At 60.2% G+C, this 12323-nt stretch overlaps 2 protein-coding genes across 2 annotated transcripts in view; one reads left to right on the top strand and one right to left on the bottom strand.

Moving 5' to 3' along the window:
• Positions 1–6010, top strand: part of MYO15B (myosin XVB) — a 37093-nt gene extending 31083 nt beyond the window's left edge. The window contains exons 49-64 of the mRNA XM_064369515.1: positions 34–203; positions 575–726; positions 889–952; positions 1044–1113; positions 1536–1612; positions 2953–3026; positions 3127–3242; positions 3353–3447; positions 3561–3638; positions 3733–3829; positions 3961–4106; positions 4305–4420; positions 4712–4845; positions 5030–5163; positions 5280–5420; positions 5592–6010. Coding sequence (XP_064225585.1) covers positions 34–203; positions 575–726; positions 889–952; positions 1044–1113; positions 1536–1612; positions 2953–3026; positions 3127–3242; positions 3353–3447; positions 3561–3638; positions 3733–3829; positions 3961–4106; positions 4305–4420; positions 4712–4845; positions 5030–5163; positions 5280–5420; positions 5592–5669 — 1742 coding nt within the window. The 3' untranslated portion in view covers positions 5670–6010. The remainder of the gene's footprint in view (positions 1–33; positions 204–574; positions 727–888; positions 953–1043; positions 1114–1535; positions 1613–2952; positions 3027–3126; positions 3243–3352; positions 3448–3560; positions 3639–3732; positions 3830–3960; positions 4107–4304; positions 4421–4711; positions 4846–5029; positions 5164–5279; positions 5421–5591) is intronic.
• RECQL5 (RecQ like helicase 5) overlaps positions 5029–12323 on the bottom strand; it is a 44085-nt gene continuing 36790 nt past the window's right edge. Inside the window, exons 8-19 of the mRNA XM_012453701.3 lie at positions 10220–10438; positions 9928–10027; positions 9753–9789; positions 9564–9622; positions 9405–9478; positions 9029–9122; positions 8564–8698; positions 7796–8334; positions 7534–7624; positions 7073–7297; positions 6768–6837; positions 5029–6661 (exon numbers count right to left, since the gene is read on the bottom strand). Coding sequence (XP_012309124.2) covers positions 6561–6661; positions 6768–6837; positions 7073–7297; positions 7534–7624; positions 7796–8334; positions 8564–8698; positions 9029–9122; positions 9405–9478; positions 9564–9622; positions 9753–9789; positions 9928–10027; positions 10220–10438 — 1744 coding nt within the window. The 3' untranslated portion in view covers positions 5029–6560. The remainder of the gene's footprint in view (positions 6662–6767; positions 6838–7072; positions 7298–7533; positions 7625–7795; positions 8335–8563; positions 8699–9028; positions 9123–9404; positions 9479–9563; positions 9623–9752; positions 9790–9927; positions 10028–10219; positions 10439–12323) is intronic.

Genomic DNA, 12323 nt, shown 5'->3' with positions numbered 1-12323 from the left:
AGTGGGTGAGCCACATCCTTGGGTACCTTCCAGGCTGGCAGTTTGGTTCTGCCGGGGGCCGTTCCGGACTCTTTCCTGCCGACATAGTGCAGCCAGCTGCCGCTCCCGACTTTTCCTTCTCCAAAGAGCAGAGGAGTGGCCGGCACAAGGGCCAGCTGTCCAACGGGGAACTAGGGTTGACTCGGTGGGACAGGGCCTCAGAGGTGAGGAAGATGGGAGAGGGAGAGCCAGAGGCAAGGCCTGCCTGAGAGTGAGAAAGGAAAGGGATTTGACTCCCACCCAGGCTGCCATACGCCGGGACCACCCTGCTGCCCACCTCCTGCGGCTGCCCCTCTGCCCACTCCTGACGGCTTGCCTTGTTTCTCTAGCAAGACTGTGTGCTCCTTGCAGGCAGGGGCTGGGCTGGGCTGGGCTGGGCACTGCTCTTGTGTCCCATGTGGTACTTAGTTCAACACTACCCTAACAGATGCTTACTAAACAGCTCTTCACTTTCCTGGGAGGGATGGGGCTGAGGCTGAACTCCTGGGACAGGGCACTGGACACTCAGGTGGCACCAAGTTTCTTGTGCTCCCAGAGCCCTGCCGGCCCCCAGAGCCAGACACACAGTGATGACTCAGAGGCCACCAGCCTGCCCTCCTCGGCGGCCTACGCCTCTCTGCCCACCGACTCCAGCAACTACACCATGCAGGAATTCGCCCTGCGTTACTTCCGCAAGTCCGAGGCCTCGTGAGTGAACTAGGACAACCCCTGTGCCTGTCTGTCCTCAGTCTTCCCGAGAGAGTGCCATGCTCAGAGAAACCAGGCTGTGCTCTTAGCACTCTCCTTGCCTGGCTGGGATGAGGGCAGGAGGGCTGAACAAGCTGGACTGTCTCCTCCTTCCCCCCACAGGCTGGGTCAGAGAGGTGGAGGTGCTGCCAGGAAGGACACAGACAGCCTGGTGCAGTACACCAAGGTGGGGGAGAGGTGGGGAAGGGTCTGGCCGGTGGATCTGCCCTCTGATCCCTGAGGGCCTCAGACCCACAGCCTCTTCTCTTTGGCTGCAGGCTCCCATCCAGGAGTCACTCCTCATACTCAGTGATGACATGAGCAAGCAGGCTGTGGCCAGCTTCCTGGGTGAGTGGCCACAGGCATTCTGGGTCCCCATGTCTGCAGTGCTGTGGACCTGGGTGTCTGGTCCCCTTCTCTCCTTGAGCTCTGCGTGGCTCTGTCCCACTCTGCCAACTCTGGGAAGCTCAGTGATAGCTCCTGGACCCCAGGGCCCTCACCTGCTTCTACTCCCATCCAAGGGTTGTGGGTTGTGTGGAGTCTGGGGCTGCAAGGCAGTCCAGGGGTCCAGAGGATGCTATGTGCTGTGTGGAGCCTTGGGTACCCATGAGTCTCAGTTTCCCCGAGTTGAACAGCAGCCAGCTGCCCTGCCTGGCACACATGCATTTTGAGAGTGAGGCATCAGATGGCAGATGAAGGCCCTGCACAGCGACAGCATGAGCCGGGGCCAGCCCCAGCCCAGCCCGCCCTGTTTCTTATCCTGCCTGCAGCCCTGATGCAATTTATGGGCGACCAGTCCAAGCCCCGGGGCAAGGATGGCATGGATCTGCTCTATGAGCTGCTGAAGGTAAGCCTGGGATGTGACCCCCAGTGCCTGTGCCTGTCCTCCTGCCTGGGCCCAAAGAGATCCCCTTCTCTTGGTCACTGTCCTTCAAATCTTTCCAAAGTATTTACTGAACACCCACTGCGTGCAGAGGGCGTGGCTGTGAAGCCAACAGGCTGTCTCTGCAGTGCTTATGATAAGACAAGGACGTTATGTGTCTGGGAGTGAGAGGTCCCTGGAGAGTAAGAATGCAGGGAAGGGGATGCTGCAGTGGAGAAGGCTTCCTGGCGGGAGCCTTCCTGCAGGGAGGGAAACCATCACGCGCTGGCAAGGCCAGCACAGCTGAGCCTACTGAGTGGTGGGGAGAGCGGAGGATGAGAACAGGGTGCAGACGGTGAGTCCAGGCCACCGCATGCCTTGTACCATCATCGGCCTCTGATTTTTGGAGATGGGAAACCACCAGAGGCTTCTGGAAGCTCGGCTTACATTTTGCAGGGTCGCTCAGCTGTTGTTTGAGATTCTGGGGGTTTAAGTTTAAAAACAAAAGGAGTTATCACAGTGGTCCCAGGTGAGGAATGGTGTTGCCCTGGGCCCAGGGCCAGCAGCAAGGGGAGAAGCAGAAGATTCAGAGCCAGCAGGTGTGCTGACCAGTCTCATGTGGGCTGGGGAAGGAGGACAACTGTCTTCAACAAGGAGCAGGTCTCGGCTGGCGGAGGAATGTTTTGGACACATAAGGTTTGAAATCCCAGACTTCCCAGTGGAGGAGTCTGGGGTTCAAGGGAGAAGGCTGAAGGCAGGCACTAGGGAGCATCAGATGGGAGCAGCTCAGGCCACAAGGAGAGGGGCAGACAGAAAGCGGTTCTAGCACGGCACTGCTCAGAGGTCAGGGAGTTAAGGTGGAGCCAGCAGAGATGACTAAGAGGTCAGAGAAGCAGGGGCCAGGCGCGGTGGCTCACGCCTGTATTCCCAGCACTTTGGGAGGCAGAGGTGAATGGATCACCTGAGGTTAGGAGTTCCAAACCAGCCTGGCCAACATGGTGAAACACTCTCTACTAAAAACACAAAAACTAGCTGGGCCTGGTGGCATGCATCTGTAGTACTCCAGAGGCTGAGGCAGGAGAATCACTTGAACCCGGGAGGTGGAGGTTGCAGTGAGCCAAGATGGCATCACTGCACTCCAGTCTGGGAGACAGGGAAGCAGGGAAGAAAGTGACTGAGTGGCCAGTGCAGTGATGCTCTTAAGCTGAGTGAGACGTCCTCTTGACCTAGCCCTAGCCCATGGCCTTAGCAGGGTTTCTCCAGGGCTTCAGACCCCAGGTGTACAGCCCCCGTCCCTCACCCCACCTCCCTTCCTGTCCCCGCAGCTGTGCCAGGAGGAGCAGCTCAGGGATGAGATTTACTGCCAGGTCATCAAGCAGGTCACTGGACACCCCCGGCCGTGAGTAGGGACTGGTGGGGTAGCCGGCTACCGTGGGCACCTGGGGGCAGCTTGGCACTGTAGCCTGGCTAGCCTGAAGCCCGGGCTCTCTGCCCTGCAGGGAACGCTGCATTCGAGGCTGGAGCTTTCTCAGTCTTCTCACAGGCTTCTTCTCCCCGTCGACCAAGCTGATGCCCTACCTGACCAAGTTCCTGCAGGATTCAGGCCTCAGCCAAGGTGCCTGTGAGAGGGGGAGATGGAGGAGGAACAGGGGCTTCTAGGAATGGGAACTTGGTGGGCTGGGGGAGGCCTGGCTACCTCATGACCTCATTCTGGCTCCTCTGCAGAGCTGGCCCAGAGCAGCCAGGAGCACCTCCAGCGCACAGTCAAATACGGGGGGCGACGGCGGCTGCCCCCACCGGGTGAAATGCAGGCTTTCCTGGTACTAGGGATGGTGAATGGGCACTGTGGGACACCCTGGGGTGGGAGGTGCCCCCACAGGAGGGCAGGGACCTCTGACCACTGGTGGACTGACCCTGTAACCTGCCTTGACAGAAAGGAAAAACCACCCGCCTGCTTCTTATTCACCTGCCGGGGGGTGTGGATTATAGGACGAATATCCAGACTTTCACGGTGAGTTCAGGGGCCCCCAAGGGAGGAGACCTTGGGTGTCAGTTCTGGGCCCCCCAGCATCCCTCCCCTCTTCACGGCCCGTCCACACGCCCAGGTGGCAGCAGACGTGCAGGAGGAGCTGTGCCGGCAAATGGGTATCGTGGAGCCACAGGAAGTGCAGGAATTCGCCCTCTTCCTCATCAAAGGGGAGGGTGAGCTTGGGGACGGAGCCTCACTGTGGGACCACTCCCCTGCCCAGGGGTGAGGTGGTTTGGTTTCTGCTGTGGTGGCAGGGCGGGGTGCATGTGGTCTGAGCAGCGGTGGGCCTGGCCTCCCCATGCAGGTGAGCTGGTGCGGCCCCTGCGGCCCGCTGAGTACCTCAACAACGTGGTGATGGACCAGAACGTGAGCCTGCACAGCCGGCGGCTCGGCTGGGAGATCCCACTGCACTTCGACAACTCCACCTACATCACCACCCACTACAGCCAGGTCAGTCTGCCTGCCTCCAGCCGCTGCAGTTTGGGGGTGTGGCTTCCTGCCTGGGCGACCTCCAAGCCCCCCTCCCCACAAGGGTGTGGGTCTGTGGTGGCTGGGGCGTGACAGTGGCAGAAGTGGGTTTGGGTCTCTAGAGCCAACTGATGGGGGCTCTGGGCCACCGCTGCCCTCCTCCCCATGCTCCCCACGCAGGTGCTACGGGACTACCTTCAGGGGAAGCTGCCAGTCAGTGCCCAGGCAGACGCGCAGCTCGCCAGGCTGGCCGCCCTGCAACACCTCAGCAAGACCAACAGCAACATTCCCTCAGAGTGAGTGGGGACACCTCCAGCCCCTAACCTCTCACCTTCTCCAAGGTCAAGGCCATTTGACTAGTACCCTTCCTGGCCCTAACTGGACTGGCTTGGAGCAGCAGGGCCTGTGGACACCTGTCCTCTCCACCCACCCCGAGCTCCTCTGGGGCAGGGCCCTCACCTCGCTCACATGTATGGATCCCTAGTCTTGCCCACAGTAGGCACTGGTTCAGTTATCTGGTACATGCTGTATGCCCAGCCCTACACCAGGTGGTCAGGGGTCGAGCTGACCCCGGCTGTGCATCCTAGGCAGGACCTGCTAGATTATGTGCCAAAGCAGCTGCACCGGCAGGTGAACACGGCCTCCATCAAGAACCTGATGGAGCAGGAGCTGAGACGGCTGGAAGGACACAGGGCCCAGGAAGCACAGATCAGCTTTATTGGTGGGTCTGGGGCTAGGGGACCACTGGGGTGGGGGCTGGAGGCCAAGAGGGGAGGAATGCAGGTAGAGGAGGGAGGAGGGGTCTGCACCTGCCCTGTCCCTCTCAGCTGACCTGGGGGGCCAAGCATTGCGAGTTCCAGGGCCCCAACAGTCAGAATTCCTGCCTGCGTCCTCCCCACCCACAGAGGCTGTGCGCCAGCTGCCTCTCTTTGGTCACACTGTCTACATGGTGCTGCGAGTGAGCATGCAGGCCCTGCCTGGATCTGCCCTACTGGGACTCAACCGCCAGCATCTCATCCTCATGGACCCCAGCTCCCAGGTGGGTAAGGCTCTAGCCCCTGCACTGGCCTGGGGGACCCTCGTCCATTCCTCTTCCCTCACCCACAACGACCCTTCCCGGGAGAGAAGCCCAGCCCTGCTCTCTGCTGCCCCCAGAGCCTGTGCTGCTGCATTGCCCTGAAGAGCCTGCAGCGGGTCCACCTGCTAAGCCCGCTGGAGGAGAAGGGGCCCCCTGGCCTGGAACTCAACTATGGCTCGGCTGACAACCCCCAGACCATCTGGTTTGAGCTGCCGCAGGTGAGTGGCCAGGCCTCCGACCACCTTGGGAAGGTGAGTGTGAGGGCCTTGCCCCGGCATGGCATGCAGCGGGAGTCCAGGCTGATGCCCGCTGCTCCAGAGTGCTGTGGGCAGGGCAAAGGCAATGGGTGGGTTGGGGAGCCCTCCTGTAACAGGCCTCTCTCTGGGCAGGCCCAGGAGCTGCTATACACCACTATCTTCCTGATGGACAGCAATGTCTCTTGCACCGAGTGGCCCAGCGTCAACTGAGAGGAGTACAGGCGGGGTGGAGACCAGGAAGAGGCCTTCCCTGGCCCAAGTCGTACCCTGATGGTCTGCCTCAGATGCTATCAGATCACTGTTCCAGAACCTGCCACAGCACAGCACAGCCGGCCCACGTGCAGGCCACAAGGGCAGGGGCTGCTATCATGTCACCAACAGGGAAAGAAAACAGACCCTCTCCAGGATGGCCTGGGCCCAAAGGGGACTGCAGGAACTCGGCTGCGGCATCTGAGGTTGCCCAGTCTGAGGGAGATGCCCACCCGGCCCCAGGCTCACCCAGGCCTGGGAGAAACAACTGCTGAGGAAATAAAAAGGGCTGTGTGTGCACACATACGCAGCAGAATGACTTTATTCCTCTCCTAAACTTCTTGGTCAGGCCTGGCCTTCCTAAGCAGCAGCTGAGCAGGGAACGGGGCCTGGCTGCCACTCCCCTGCCACAGCTCTAACCTGGGCAAGGCTGGAAGCTGGCACTGTAATGGATGGGGGAATGGGCGAGGACCTGAGGTTCCCCTGAGTAGGTCCCAATACCTTTGAACAGGTGGGCCTTGTCCTGACTTAAATGTGTGGAGGGGCCACCCTTCCTTCCCCTCCTCTGGCAGCAGCTCCACCACCCTCCGCCATCTGCCCTGGACATGTGTCCCAGAAAACTCAGCGATGAGGGCCAGGAGAGGCAGGGAGGCTCTGAGAAAGGTCCACGGGCTTTGCAAGCAGAAAGGTGGCTGACCTCTGACCGGGATTCAGGAAGTATCTGGGGCCATCACCAAAGCCGAGTATGGTTGGCAGGTGGAAGGACAGAGAAGATGATGGCCCTGGCAGCTGCAGGCAAGGCCCAGGCTAGAGTCTAGGGGAGGACGCGGGCCCTGCCCAGCCAGCAGTTGGTCATCTCTGGGGGCCACACAGGCCGTGCCAGTCAGCTTCACTCTCACAGCGGGCCCGGCCATGGAAGAAGAGCCTGATGAGGTTCTGGGCCTCTTCTTTCACTACAGATTCAGGTTGGGGGCGTGAGGAGGTGAGCGTTAGCCTCCTCCCCGCAGACCACTTCCCCTACCCCAGGTGCCTCCTGGCCCTGGCAATGCCAGCACTCACCACTCCTTCCTGGAGAGATCTTCTGAGCCAGCAAATGTGAGAGGTGGCGGGCAAAGCCTTTAAACAACTCCTGGAAGGGAGAGAGAGAAGAGAAGCAGAGAGCAGGACCCAGCCCTGACCCCCAGAGGACCCACAGCCACGACTCAACAGCAAGGCAGGTCCCTGGGAGGGCAGGTGCTGGGCTGGCCCTGGGCCCAACCTGCTCTGATCCACTGCGTTCTGGGCTCACACTCCCTGCCTCCCGCACCCACTACACCCACGTATCCCAGGCCTGGGAGAGGGCAGAGCCCACCCACTCACCCTACCTTGGAAGCAAACTTGCCCTCCTTGTAGAAAGGGGTCAGGCACTTGACCACAACACTTGCAGCCTCCTTCAAGGGGATGCCAGGAACTGAGAGCTGGCAGGGGTCTTGAGCTGTGGGATTCATGGTGCCCTGATCGCTGGCCAAGATGCCGCTCTTGACCTCAGCTAAGACAGAGGGCTTGGCTGAGGGGCGCAGCCTCTTCTGAGCCTGGCTCTCTGGGTTCTCCTGAGAAGGGCCACAGCAGAGGGTCACTCCTGGGCTCCCTTCCACTGGCCTGCTCCCCTCCTCTAGAAGACTGGGTCCCCACACCAGCTGTCTCCCTCCAGCCCAGCCCAGTCCATCAGCTGCTGGGTGTGGAAAGCAGCGCTGATTTTCCCTGGTCCCTATGACTAGGGCACAACCGTGCCCAGCCTTGCCCACAGCCCTCCTGTCCTCCCCAACGGCCTCATCCCTGCAGGCACCTGCTGGGATTGGGGTCGCTTGCCCTTCCATGTGTCCTTTGTGGGGGTGGGCTGGGCTTCAGGGCTCCCCTGGTCTCTGGGCGGGCAGGTGCTGGTGGAGGAAAGAGCAGGCATCGCAGCTCTAGGTCCTAGCGGCTCCTTCATCCTAGGAGGCCTAGGAGAGCCCATCTTAGGGATGAGCTCTGAGCTTCAGAGGCCCAGTGAGCAAAGGGGATGCTGGCAAGTGGATTCCAGAAGAGTCTATGACTACCTGTACCCTTACCTTGGCCTCTCCCTGAGGCACTCCTCAGTCTGGGGAGGGGCAGGCGAATGTCCTCCGGCTCCATCTTCCTCCCCTGCGCACGTCTTTGGGGCCATCGGGGGTCCCTGAACCCCCTCACAGGAGGGGTGGGCACCTTCTGCCTCTGGGGCTGATGCCAGCAGAGCTGGGCTTTCAACCCTTCGGCAGAAGCGGGCGATGCTCTGAGAATCCTTGTGGGCCGATGCGGCTAGGAGCTGCTGTTTCTTGCTAGCCCGGCCCTTGGCAAGGGAACTGCCCCTGGAGGAACTTTTTGCCTTCTTCTCAGGGGAGGGCCCCCCACAGTGAGCACTGCCTCCAGGGACCTCCCCTCTGGGCCCAGGAAGGGGCTCACTCCTATCCTTATCCCGGAGGCCACAGGGCGGGCTCGGGGGCTCGTGCTCGCCTGCCCGCTCAGGCCGGGGGGCTTGCTCCCTGATTTGAGTTGTCTCCATCAGTTCCGTGGCTGTCTGGAACAGGCAAGAGCCTTTGGGAAAACCAGCTCCCACCCGCTTGGGTTTGAGCTGTAAATGTGAGCAGGAGAGGAAGTTCAGCCCACCAGGCCCCCTCTAGGGCACCACTGGCTGGGCCACTCACTCACATTGGGGCGGGGCTCTCAGGAGGTGGGAGGAAAGAGGCAGGCAGGGCCCTGTTGGGGAGCCAGGCCACGGAAAGAGGTGCACCCCCCGAAGGCAGAGGGGAAGTGGAGCCTTTCCTGGCCACAGGTCTGGGGACCCCTGGGCCCCAGCTCACCGAGTACACATGACAGGCTGGTGGAATGTCATACTCGTTGGGCTCTGGGGGCTCAGCCTGGGCACTGCAGCTCTTGGCACTGCCTCCCATGTCATAGGGCTGCCCATCCTTGGAGGCTCTGTGAATCTCGGCCACCTGGGCAGGAAGAGGCAGGGAGGCTGTGGCACCTGCTAGCTCCCCCTGACAGTGGAAGTACTTTTCCACTAGGCACTAGAAGTGGGTTTCTGTGGCCAGTGGCTACAGGCACCCGACCACTGGGCAAGTTTTAGTCCTCACATCCTCACAGGGTTGACTAGAAACCCTCCCGCTAGCGGAGAATGGAGCTCTACCCCCATGAACTGCCTCTGGGGTGGACTAGGGAGGGTGGGTTCTGGGCTGCCTGTGGCCAGATGGCTGGCAGACAGCTTCTGCCTCAGTGTGGAGGTGCCCCCTCAACGACCCTCAGTCTGCCTGCACCAGGCCCACCTTCTTCAGCACGCTGGCCTTGTATAGGTTGGCCACCTTGGCGTTCCGGAAGGTCTCGTGTTCCAGCTCCACGGCCTGGGCCCGGAGGTCAGCTCTGTGGGTGCAAGGTAACAGGCACAAGGTATCAGGTGGGCCTGGGGCTCTCCCTGCCGAGCTCCTGTGGGACTCGGGGCCTGGTGGGGAAGGCCTTGGGCACAGAGATTCTGACTAGGACTCTCTGGGCACCCTGTGGCTTACTGTCCCTCAGCAGCTGCTGGCGGCACCTAAGTTGAGGCCATTCCTGGCCCTGGTGAGGTACTGGGGGTGACAGGGTCCTGTAGTCTCCAAGGGAACAAGAGCTTGGAGGGCTCCTCAGTCTGGCGATCGTGGAACTCACCCATCAGTGGTATGTGTGGACTGGCGGTTACTGCTCAGCGCCTCCTCTAGAAGCCCCAGGCAGTGCTCCCGCGCCTGGCACAGGAGAATGAAGTTGGTCACATGGCCTGGGGCTGGGGGAGGGCCCTGGGGGGTGGCTGAGGAGCTGCCCGTCTCTTACCTTCACAGTCAGTCTGGGGATCCTCCTGCTAGAAGCCTCTTTCAGGGGACAGTTCTCATCTGTGGGGAGTTGGGGGGGGATCCTTCCACTCCACCTTCTGCTCTCTGAAGTCCCCCACACCCCGATGAGAATCCTCCCTCTATGCCCTGCGAAAAGCCCGCAAGCCTCCAGGAACATTTCTGTACTGACCTGGGGGTACGAATTCTTCTATCTTGGGGTCTTTGCCCTGGAAGACAACATGAAGGGCCCATGAGGCATCCTGCCCTGCCGCAGGACAGTCCCATCCAGCACCAGAGCAGGCCAAGAGGCTGCGAGGAGGGGGACCACAGGGGCCCTGCACAGGACACCGAGCACCTCCCCTCACCTTGCGCAGCTGCATCTGCTTCTGATAGAAGAGGTTCCACTCCCGCTTGTGAGCCTCATCTCTGCCCTCGTCCCCGCTGCCTCCAGAACCTTCATCGTACCTAGGGACAGGCCAGGCGTGAGTGGTCCTGGCCTGGACTCTGTTTCTGCCCATGTGTGCTGCTGCTGGGACGGTGATGTCCCCGATGTCCTAGCAGCTCATGGTGGGACTGCCACTTCTGGTCTGGCCTTGGCGCCAAGGGAATGCAGATGATTCCAGTGGGTTGGGAATCCCTGGCTTCTTGACCCCTTACCTGCTGAAGCCCCCGTAGCCCTTGCGGCCTCCCTCGTACAGCTCAGGGTCAAAGCCATTCCCCTGGGAGGGCCCGATGCAGGTCTTGTTCCAGGTGCTGCTGTGCTCCAAGGCCTCCAGCTGCCTCCGCACGGCTGTAGGGTTCTGGCAGTGGTCGCAGCCTTTAGCACAGGCAGGCGGCGCATCCCCGAAGTACTTGGCAATGGCAGCATGGCGGCACCTGGAGCAGGCAGCACCGCAGAGGTGAGGGGTGGAGAGTCCAGCTGACTGGTGTCTGTTCACCAGAGGCTTAATCACTGGCCAAGCAAGCACTGCCATGTCTGCCACCATGCCAGGCGCCTCATCCCATCCGAGCCACACCAGGCATCATTCAGCTCTGCCCACTTCACAGATGAGGACAATGAGGTGAATGAACTTTCCCAAAGTCATGTAACATATGGGGGTCTTCTGGGAAGCAGGATGTGAACCCCACTGTCTAGTTATGCCTCTGCACCTCCCCTCTGTCGTCTGGCAATGGGACATCCTGCAGAGTTCAGGCTCTGGGTGCAGATGCCGGCTCTGCCATGAAAGCTGTGTCCTTTTGGTGACACATTTCGCCTCCTACAGCCCATGCATTCCCATCAGTTAAATGGTGCAGGAAGGCACAGGCCTCACAGGCTGAGCGCTGATGGATGAAAGGATGTCATGAACTGAAGTGACTGCATATCTAACGGCAATCCCCTAAGATTCTAACACCATATTTTTACTGTACCTTTTCTACATTTATGTGTTTAGACACGTGAATACCACTGTCACAACTGCATACGGTAGTCAGGACAGTAACATGGTGTACAGGTTTGTGGTCTAGGAGCAACAAGCTGTACCACATGGCCTAGGTGTGTAGGAGGCTATGCCATTTTGATTTTATTTTCCTTCTTCTCCCTGGAATTGCCGTTTGATTTCCGTAAATACACTCTGACTGCACAATGACAGATTAAATTTCTCAAAATGTATTTGCATTGCTAAGGCAGGCATGGCTGTGTAGTAATAAGTCCCATCATAAACCCCTAAGGATGGGCCCGTGAGCGGTCACAGGTGGGGACCTTCAGCCAGGGGGAAGACAGAGCCTTGCCTGGAGTCCTCCTCTCATCTTCCTCTGCCTCAACCCTGCTGCAGCCCTCTGGGGGTGAGTGGCCTCTGCCTATGCTGGGAGCAGGGAGCAGCCTCTGGCTGACCCAAGAGGCTTTGTCACATCTCTGATCCCTATGTATGGGGGTAGCTGTCAACTCTTGAGGCAGGTGCAGAGGCCACAAGAGGGGCCACAGCTCTCTCAGGCTCCTTACAAATAGCCATTCCTGCCACCAAGAACGTAGTGCAGGGTAGGGAGGCCCAAGAGGAGATGCCGGAACAGAGGCAGGGCTGTCTGGGGTGCCACATCCCAGGGACAAGAATAGCTGGTGTTAACTGCTCTAACTAGCACTCCTCTCAGTGTAAGCACTGCTGGGGCTTCAAGAAGCCCTTTGAGGGGCTGCGACCCCAAGGCACAGGCTCAAGGATCCAAGGCTGATTTCAACACCGCCCTGAGGAAGCAGGGCCTGGCTGACTTGCCTTTAGCTGAGTGAACGCAGCTCTGAAGCCCAACCTGAACAGCCTGGGACAGCTGAGGTGGCCACCAGAGGGCGCTCTTGCCCCCACTCCGCTCCGCTGAGTAAATGCGACAAATGGTCCCTCCACAAGAGTCTGTGCGTCTGCACAGCTGCACAGTGGCTGCCTGTCCAGCCTCTGGGAGGCTCCGGCATCCAAGTGTTGTGGCCACATGGCTGGCTTCCTCCCCGCTGCCCTCCCCAAGCCCTGACTCACTGGGGTTTTGTGCTCGGACTCAAAGAGCTCCATTGACCGCGGGACTGGGGTTGGTTTCTCTCCACACAGCCTGGCCTGCTGGGTGGCACAACCAGGCAAATGTCACAAGGCCCAGCCCCTGGACTCTGGAGCCCTGCCCTGACAGCCAGGCCAGGAGTGCGGTCACAGCCCCAGCAGAAGGCCCCCCTCTCACGAGGAACATGAGGCGCCTTGCCGGGAGCGCAGGCCACTCCCAGGTCACTCAGATTCCAAGTTCTCCCCAAGAT

Source organism: Aotus nancymaae, unplaced genomic scaffold (genome assembly GCF_030222135.1).
Source record: "Aotus nancymaae isolate 86718 unplaced genomic scaffold, 86718_ANA_hifiasm-v0.15.2.pri h1tg000089l, whole genome shotgun sequence".
In the NCBI taxonomy this organism is placed as follows: Eukaryota; Metazoa; Chordata; class Mammalia; order Primates; family Aotidae; genus Aotus; species Aotus nancymaae.
The sequence above is the reverse complement of the archived record's forward strand: the minus strand, read 5'-3'. Positions and strand labels throughout refer to the sequence as shown.